The 10,094-nt window shown below is 44.5% G+C and overlaps 1 protein-coding gene across 3 annotated transcripts in view; it reads left to right on the top strand.

Annotated features, from left to right (window-relative positions):
• The window catches only part of LOC106817825 (sterol O-acyltransferase 1-like), a 24,027-nt gene that overhangs the window by 7,417 nt on the left and 6,516 nt on the right, over window positions 1–10,094 (top strand). For all 3 annotated transcript variants that reach the window (XM_014822530.1, XM_014822526.1, XM_014822527.1), the window contains exons 4-7: window positions 659–726; window positions 1,066–1,205; window positions 3,169–3,222; window positions 3,817–3,924. In XM_014822530.1, coding sequence (XP_014678016.1) covers window positions 659–726; window positions 1,066–1,205; window positions 3,169–3,222; window positions 3,817–3,924 — 370 coding nt within the window. The remainder of the gene's footprint in view (window positions 1–658; window positions 727–1,065; window positions 1,206–3,168; window positions 3,223–3,816; window positions 3,925–10,094) is intronic.

The following is a 10,094-nucleotide window of genomic DNA, read 5'->3' as shown; positions in this document are numbered from 1 at the left end:
TATATATATATATATAGGGTAAGGTTTATGGATTTAGTTGAACATATTATTGACATACTCTCAACAATATCAACACACCACTGTTGACATATTTGCCTGTGAGTGACAGGAAGAAGTGTGGCATGATCTCAGACGTGGACTTTGAAAAGTAAACCTGTTTTCTATCGCCAGTATATAGTCTACTGCTAATGATTATTGTTATCACGATCAGTTCATAGGGTGAAATTAACCCTATCGCATGACTTGATGTCGCATGACCTATCATGAAAAGCAAATTTCACTTAAGACTTTGAGTTCAGGTTACCCTGATCGAGCGTCTTTGATTTGCGCGATTCAGAGCTAGACTTGGTGCTTGTGTGTTTGTAGTTACAGAAGGTAGGTGCACGTTTTTATTTCTTGTCCTTCCTATACTAGGCCGATACCTACTGTGAGTGTGTTCTGTAGTCTGTCATATCAAGAACCCAGTAATAAAGCTCAGCATTATTAATAATTATCACTAATAGCATGAACGTGTAGATGTGTACGTTCATGATAATAGGTATTAATGAACTCTTGGTAGTGTTCAATGCAACGTTTGTGTCTTGAATTGCAACGATGTGTACAATGATGTATATGTTTATGGAAGTACGTTTTTAACGTGTAGTCGTTTCTCTTTCAGTTAACGAACCGGCTCCACAAAACATCTTCAAAGAGATGAAGTTGGAAAAGATACGCGAGAGGACTCAGGTTGGTGTGCAGGAGTGTTAGGAACTTGTCAAGAGTGGTGGTCTCCCCCCGTGTGTACACACAGAATATAATTCTGTGTTGCGAACTGAATACACAGTTTTCTGGTCTATGCTGGGAAAAAATGTCAAAACTAATTTTGAAGAAACCATACGATGCAGTTTTCAGGTGAACTAAGTGATTTTTCTCGTTAACGATCTCGTTAAGGCAATCTAGGTCTGCGGCATGAATAAGTATGATTTCTCGAAGGTTTTACACCCTATGCAGTCTCCTCTATGATCATCAGATGGGAAAGGCTACAGAAATGGATGGCGTTAGCGTGAATCATACGTTTTCTTGCAGAAACTGAGGGAGGACGTCCTGGAGCAAGTCAACTCGCAGGTGAACGACAAGTTCGAGGATTACTTAGCTGAGGTAGAACATATCGAGAGCGACGTGTTCCAGAAGAATGGCGACACCACAACGCACTTCAGCCAGAAAAAGTAACGAGTTGCCTCTCTTGGTTAATTTTTATTCAACCGTGTTGATCAAAACGTACTGCCGACGTTTCAGCTCCTACCAGGAGGCTTTCTCAAAGCTGACTGAAGTTATCAGATTTGACCACCAGATGGTGTAGTGGTCAACAGCTTGGTCCACACGTGACTGAGTCTGTATCGCCCCTCGTCACGGTTGATGTTCGGGGTCTTGCGAATTCAGTCAGCTTTGAGAAAGCTTCCTGATAGAAGGCGAAACGTCATCAGTATGTTTTGATCAACACAGTTGAGTAAAAATTATCCAAGACAGGGCTTGACATTAATTTTTCAACCCATTTGCCCATTTGGGCAAGTTGGGTTGAATTTTCACTTGCCCGAATGTTAATCTCACTTGTCCGAAACGTCGATATTGTATTATGTGTAGTTTACCCATACTGGGGAAAAAACATAGTTGTGGTTCCTTTTAGATATATACCAGACCAAACCCTAACCCTTTTACAGACAATTATACAATGATATTTCTTTGAGACGTATACTATTATGTTGAAAAGGAATAATGGTCGACCTACCTCACCTAATGTTTTTTGGTACTATGTAAAAAGTAATGGGAACCACAACTATTTGAATAATATATGACATGAACAAGTCAAACATTACAACAGATTTATTTTCATGAACCTGACAGATGAACAAAGCACTGACAGATCACTCTCCCTCTTGAGCAGGATCTGCTACATTTCTCATGATAAAGTCGAGGAGTCTATCCTGGTAATCCAGATCCTCGACTTGATCCTGGGGTCGGGCTTGTGCGGCAAATTTTGGTCGGCGCTGCCTTTGAAATTGAAAATTGAAAATTGAAATTCACACGTTTATTTTTGCGTGCCGGCACACTTGTGTGTCATTCCCGGTTGTAGCTTTTTCCTCAATTCCAGGAAAGAGTTTTGCTGTCGCTCACTCATAGTCCAGCAATGCCCACCCCCTACATTTTAGTAGTGATTAGTACTATGCTGAAACAATCAAAAATCGTGTTCTCCCCCCCCCCTACTTCAATGAATGCAGCCCCTGCCAGCAGGCACGTACGCAGCGTTGATGTGCACAGTCATACACGCGTGCCTCGCGGGCCGCTTTCTCAAACCCCCTGAGCTTCCAGGGCCCTTACGCGGGCCCTGGACCCCGGCCGCAAGAGACTTCGCGCTTCGCACTCGTGGTTCACATACTATAAAAAACAATCGATTCTCCTCGCTCGTACAGACAGACACTCCACTATTTGCGCTAGCCGTAATACACTGTTTCACATGCGTATGTACTACAGCCCTATATGGCTTTCCCACACGTAAGCTACCGTTTGACTTTATTTTTGCAACTAGTATATATGTGATTATTAAAAAACCCACAAATAATAAACAGAATAACATACACAGGAAACTGACTGCACTTTTTACTGTTGATGCATTTAGAATTTTTCACTTGCCCGATCGGGCAAGATAGACTCGATCACGTTGCACTTGCCCGAACGTCCATTCCACTTGCCCCGGGCCATCGGGCAGTCCTTAATGTCAGGCCCTGCAAGATAGCTCTATTATCTTCCAACCGAATGAACTTGTTTAATGAGAGTCGCCTCTCGTCACGCGATCTCTGCCGCGTGTCGTTGACTACGTTTTGTACTGAGTACATCGTTTGCGATTAACGGACGAAAATGTGTCCCGGCAGTGTCGCGTGGGTGGCGACGCCTAGTGGTGCGGAAATACCCATGAATTGAGTTTGCGTGATACAGTTTACGATTAGGTGAAATGTAGTAATCACATGTATACTCGTACGTCGTGGCGACACACACATTTTCGCATCGGTGGTGCGTACCTCGACGCTCCTTCTACAACTCTACAGTATCGTAAAGTTTTGTCGAATGCATTATCTCTATGTGTAACGCGAACGCCGAACTTAATGTTTGCTTTGCCTCGATGTATCTTTTCAGAACGCCTGGCGAGCTTCCAGATAAGGTGTTTGTGACAAGAGAATCACTCTTGACGTAAGTGCATGCTTGCTGATGGGGTTGAACGGGTTAGGTTGGGGGAGGACGGGTTAGGGTGGAGGGTGGGGGTTGCATGGGTTAGCGTGGAGGGTGGGGGGGAGGACGGGTTAATAGGGGATAAATAGAGGGATAAATAGGGGAGAAATAAACTCGCAAAATGTATTGTTCGTGAGAGCGGCATGTTGCTTATACATTGTTTATCAAAAAATCATTAGTTTTATGAGCATCTGCCGTCATACATACATGCAGGGGTAGATGACTTTACAAATTTGTCAGTTTTAATGACAGTCAAATTTTAATGACAGATTTGTCATTATCTTCCCCTGATACATATTTACAACTCGCTGCTCTATTGCTGTGCTGGCGAGCACGACAGTACGAGTGTAGGTGTTCTATAGAGTTTATGTTCTAGTTGGTATTTATTGTTCTCATACATGAAATCTTTACGTGTGACGACAGCCACTGGTAACCTTGCCGCATAGTTTCGCTGATGCAGAATCGTTTTTAATTCGTGCTTTAATCAGAGATGAAACCCCATGCTTTACAAATTTAAGTTGAAATCTGTAAGTTTGCGACATTTTCGACGAACAGGGAACTTTTGGAGGTGAGCCACGTGCGAAGCATTTACCACGTGTTTGTCGCTATCTTAATCCTCTTCACGCTCAACACGCTCATACAGGATTACCTCGACACAGGCAGGTCAGTCGTTTGTGTAATTAAGACCTCTCGAAGTTCATATGAACGATTTATCTCTAGTATATTATTTTAGTTATTGGTTCGTTAATTTGTTTTTAGCCAGTGCGTGTGCCAGGCATTCGCATGAGTTGTGTAACTTGACGTGGTGTGTGTTAAGGATTGCGTCTCGTAATAACCTATACCGAGTACAGCATACACCGTGCATGCTCTACGGCGCGACAGTAGCCAACTAGGAGAAGAAAAGCTAGTTGGTCACGCGAGCGTATATATACGCAGGACGACATTGCACACCTGAGTTTAGGTTCTTTTGGAATTGAGCTGTTAGCATGGTTGGGCATGTATCACAGGAATAAAGAGAAAATATATATATATATATATATAAATGTATATGTATACAGTACGACCTCCTTTATCCGGCCATCCGTTATTAGGAAATCTCTATTAATCGGCCGCGATCTCGCAGTGTATGTTCTCTGTTTTTTCATTCATTTTCACCTGTTTTTTCATTCGCTCAAAACTCGCGCGATGTACACATAGATTATCGTAAGAGCGCACAGCTATCACATGCACAAAACAAACACAGTTACCGTAAGAGCAAACGCCCATGTACATGTACATGTATAAATATACGGCCATTTTAATACGAATATTTCACGAATACATACTCACTTGTTGATGCTGTAAAAACTACCAAGGAATAAAAGATATATACATTGTATACTATATGAATGAAAAAAAATGTGTGTTTATGCGTGCGTGCGTGCGTGTATGTGTTGTCCGCTATGCCTCCTGACAGCTTTCGTCCGTTAACGAACAACTTACTAGCGGACGTTAGCGAAAGGCGCTACCTCGCTATGCACTCACAATCGATCGAGCCCTGTACTTCAATCAAAGGCGCCGCTGCCGCGCACATGTAACAGCCCTAGGCATGTAACGCCGCGAGTGTATCGATCGTTACAGCGCCCTAGATCTCAGCAACAAAAGAAACAAACATAAACGCGAAGTGTGAAAATGTCTGTCTTTATTTGCATATCATATAAATCCATAAACAGCGACAGTTTGTTAGGCAAATAATGCATCGGTAACAGACGAGTAAATACATTATCAGCGATCCATAACCCCTCCACTGAACTGCATATGAACTGAAAATGCTGTGTTTGAGCCGTACTTTTCATCCCGGCCAAATCCCGATCCGGATTGGGTGCTGGCCTCTACCGGACGTGGCCGGGGATAAAAGGAGGTGCCGGACTGTATATATAAACAGAGGATAGTCAGTAATTTCTTGTGTTAGTGTCTTGAACAGTGTGTGTGTCTGCTTGCAGGCTAGTTTTGGACTTCAAGCCTCATCAACTGGGGCGATGGGAAAGTATTCCGGGCAGGTCATGTTCGTGTGGCGCCGTCATGATGCTGTCAACGATGCCAATCGTGTCTGCACGCTGCAAGTTCTGGCCGGCTCACGCCAACGCCGCTGAGACATGTGAGAGACACGACCTTACGAACCTTCCCGGTCCTCATTTATCACCTGAACATTCGATTTACGATGTTTGAGCGGATCACGCCGTGAGATGCCGAGCCAAAATACCAGGCGATCGGGTTTGTCGCGCGGCGGTCCCTTCGTGTTGTACTTCTCCGCTCGTTTAACCGTCTGTGTGGTTCCCTCGTCTTTGTTTTTTCTAACGTTGTCCTAGTGAAATCCCCACAAAACCGGCGACCTCGTTCGAGGCTAAACGATAACGAATGATGTTTCTGTCGTCGCCTTTCGAGACTGAGAATGTAAATATGTATCAAGTGGCTTTCAGCTTATCATATTTGTTTTTTTTCTTTCCCGCAGGGCAAGCACCGTGACACTTCTGGTTGGCTATATATCATAGTATATATGTGCTCTCTCCTTTACTCCCCCATGCGCTCGGGGTGTGGATATATCATTGCCCTCCGCAGGCACAAGAAACACTATTATTGTTGGGCAGAGGCAGGTAGGTAGATCTGCATGGTGCTGCCCTCGAGTGGTTGCTGATCGAATTTAGTTTGTCAATGCACTATTGAGTGCTGCTCGTGAATTCGCCTTCTCTCGTAGTAGATGTTTAAGTGACAGGTTTCATGAATTACTTGTAAAATGTCAAGTCAATATAGTTGTGTAAATGTTATGATTGCTTTGTTTTGCAGACACTCCGCGCCCGCGCCGCTTAATAATGCAAGAACACATTTCCTTCGTCGAGAGAGACTATACTCGTGTGGTCAACTTCAAGGCGAAAGATGTAACGGCATCTGCTTCCTATCGAATTAATTTTCACCCGGCACCACGGCAATTTTACGAATTCGCTCTGCCTTGAACCAAGAAACGACTTTGGCTGAAATCTTTGTGAGACCACATTGTTTATTGTCAGCTGTTTCACAAATGCAACATCCTCCTCCTTGACTGATTCCTATCGTGGAATACCACCATCGATGCATTACCTCTGACTCGTACGATCATGGCAGTGAGTGCATTTACTGTGTAGCATCATGGTAGGTGTACATCTCGTTATAAGGTCTGATAGTGTCAGGAGTATCATAAATAGCTCTTTCTATCTCCGGCTCTGATATAATTTCATCTCACTTCCCCTATTCATGGTACTTCTAATAGTATACGGTACGTATATATCATGGCTGTGTATAATATGATATAGTATTATAAAGTATGGTGTGAGCTATGTAGAGAATACACTGTGTTCTTGGAGTTATAATATATAGGACTAAATACAATATATGTATGTAATAGCCTAGTATATGTATATGATATTATTTACTATATAAAAAACAAAGCTATGAATAGTGTAATAAATTAAGTATGTATGACTAAACAATGTACTGACAGTACGTAGTAAGGTATAGTATATTAACTAAACGTAGTGGCGATAGTGTTTGAGTAGAGTATGGCAACGTAGGCCGTTGTCGTGGGAACTTACGGCCGACACGCTTAGCATTGCAGACGAAGAAACGGATCAGCAATTCCCCGACCTCAGCGCTGTTTACGCTGTACTGTCCTAGTTTGCCGGCAGCGACGCCTTGTATTACAGGGATCACTCGCCGAGGTTGTGCGCCGTTGACCGCTTGTATAGCAGGGATCACTAACCGCCAGAGTTTGTGGCGGTTGACCGCTGTGTATACAGGGGATCACTACCCGAGGTTGTGCGCGTTTGACCTCTTGTATACAGGGATCACTACCCGAGGTTTGGTGCGCCGTGTGACCCTTGTAGACAGGGAATCACTACCGAGTTTGTGCGCGTTGACCCTTGTAATACAGGGATCACTACCCGAGGTTTTGTGGGCGTGACGCGTGCAGTGACGTCGTGCGAGATGTGGAGAGGAGGCCGGTACTATCTATGGTTCTGGTGAAACTCGAGATGGGACCGATAGATGGTAGCATGGAAATCACAGCGTGAAATTTCGATTTATTTGTTCAGCGATGATCGTAGGCTCTCATGCAATGCTCCGTTAATGGCGTGTTCTTAAATCCACATGTCTGTTTCTTATATGGGATACTGCTTTGAGATTATCGTTCTTTCATTTGTTCACTGGACTGGATTTGTCGGCACTTGTGGTGAATGTTGCTATCTGCCGTTGAGGTTGTACCCTATGTAAGTGTCCTAATTGCTTGGAAACCGGCTACTTTTATTTTGGAGCATTGCCGGTAATTACTTTTTTGTAGGACCATCGAAGGTGCGGTGGAACTCCTGTGGCGATCACAAGCTTCGCTGAGGTTGTGGCGAGTTTGGTCTATGTTTCTGGTCATCTTCACTCGATTCTGCTATGCCTGGTGTTCCCGGTAGGGTCAGATTTTACTTTGTTTCGCTAGCATGCCAGTATCTCGTAATACTCAGTTTTACTCGGTCCGAGCTCGTAATTCTGGATAGGTTTCAGTTTACTGCGATCTGTCGTGCGCTGTACTCTGGAAGAGTTTCAGTTTTTAGTTTGATTCTCATGCATGTATTCTGGATAGGTTTCAGTTTTACTTGCTTGCATAAAAGCCACTCCAGGTAAAAGCCCAACTTATGCATCAGCGCCAATGCAACGTCAAACGTCCCGTACGAAACTCGACCACGTGAACATATTGTTTTCGTTGCAGAACTCAATGCGATTCACGTGAAACATACAGAACTACATTCCTTGGCGTCGTTCGCTGGGTGTGTTCTTCCCGGAACGGTTGGTGCTGTTCATACGCCTTCTTCGTAGCAATCCCTGCACTCTTGGCTAGAATGCCTTTGCTGAAATGCCTACGCTTCGGGGACAGAATGTTCACAAGGTACGTGAAGAACGTGTCCGATAGAACCTTTGTGAACGCACGACTGCGTTTTGGGGGCGCACCTAGGTGGCCGGCAAAGCGGTATAAAGGTTGCAGGCATTATGTCTAGCTTACCCGTGTAGGTAGCCTTTCAATCTCGCTACAGGGCGGTAACGACCGCTAACATTACTAAACATGGTGCATAAAGGTAACCACTGATTACCTGACAATAGTCATTCATTTATGATTAATGTCACGAAAAAGGGCGGCTAATAACGGCGAAGGAAGCGAAATGTTCGCAAAGAATCCAAATGGCATGGTGGACCGAATAGCCAATCATTTTGTGTCCGCACTGCATTTATCGTGGCCGTTGCAAGAAATGCTGGAAGCTACCTATACTGAATGTTCCGTATCTATATTGGACGAATGAAGTCAATTGTTTTTGGCAGACTGGTGGAACTCTAGCCTCGTTCTCTGCTTACTACAGGACATGGAACGTAGTCGTTCACTGACTGTGTAGCACGTACGTTTACAAGGACGTCTATCAACGTACGTTATACAATCATTGATCCTTCATGCTAGTGAATGCAGTTTCTCATGTTTTTCCCGTCTAGTCAATTAGTCTATTAGTTAGTTATGTAGTTCATCGCCTTATTTCAAATCTAGAATATTTGAAATTTATTTTCCACAGTGCATAATAGACGAATGTATGCTACTTGGTTATCACCAGTCTCACAGATCGTTTTTGTACTCGCCACATTCTCTTCCGATATATCAATGAACACAAATATATATGGGTATAATGTGTATAATTATGGTTAGTAGCTGTCACCATTGTTTGTTCACAGATGCGTTGGCGATTACGCATCGAAACACGTAGCGATGATGTTCGTTTCGTGCTGTCTGGCTGTCTTGTCCACGAGTACATCTCACTCATGGGCGATGGAATTCTCTATTCCAGGTCTGTTCTTCATGTTCGCCGGGGCAGGCTGTACGTCCCTCTGCATCTGCTCTCTCTCCTCTCCCCTCTCTCTCTCTCTTGCGTCACTCCTCTCTCTCTCTCTCTCACGTCTCTCATCTCCTCTCTCTCTCTCTAGCTCTCTTCTCTCGTCTCTCTCTCTCACTTTCTTTCTCTTTCTCTCTCTCTCCCTCCGGGTCATTCTCCCTCTCTCGTCTCTCTCTCTCTTCCTCTCTATCTACTTCTCTCATCTCTCTTCCTCTCTCTTTCTCTCTTCTCTCTCTCTTTCTCTTTCTCTCCAGCTAGTCTCTCTCTCTCTCTCTCTCACCCTCAAGCTCACCTCTCAATCTCGTTCTCTCTCTCTCTCTCTCTCTTCTTCCTCCCCCTCGTCTCTTCGTCCCCTCTCTTCTCTCTTTCCTCTCTAGCCTCTCTCCTCCTCTCTGCCCCTCTCCTCTCGTCTCCTTTCTTTCTCTTTCTTCTCTCTCCTCTCCTCGTCTCTCTCTCTCCTCTCCCTCTCTCTCGTATCCTCTTCTTCTTCCTTCCCGCCTCTCTCAGTGCTCTCTTCTTTCTCTCTCCTCTCTCCTCTCTCTCGCTCTGCTCATCTCCCTCTTCGCGTCTTTCTTCTTCAGCACTCTCCTCTCTCTCTCACCTCTCAATCTCTCTCGTCTCTCTCTCCCTCCTCTCTCTCTCTCTCATCTCTCTCTCTCTAAGCTCTCTCTCTCTCTCGTCTCTCTCTTTTTCTTCTCTTTCTCTCTCTCTCCTCATCTCTCTCTCTCTCTCTCTCTCTCTCTTAATGCTTTTCTCTCTCGTCCGCTCCGATCTTTCTTCTCATCCGTCTCTCTCCTCGCCTCTCGTCCTCTTCTCGTCGTCTCTCGTTCTCTTTCTCTCCGACACTTTCCTCTCTCTCTCCTCTCTCCTCACCTCTCTCTCTCTCTCTCTCTCTTTCTCTTCCTG

The sequence above is a fragment of the Priapulus caudatus genome, unplaced genomic scaffold (assembly GCF_000485595.1).
Source record: "Priapulus caudatus unplaced genomic scaffold, Priapulus_caudatus-5.0.1 Scaffold1882, whole genome shotgun sequence".
NCBI lineage: Eukaryota > Metazoa > Priapulida > Priapulimorpha > Priapulimorphida > Priapulidae > Priapulus > Priapulus caudatus.
Note: the sequence above shows the minus strand (reverse complement) of the source record. Positions and strands in the feature narration are given on the sequence as shown.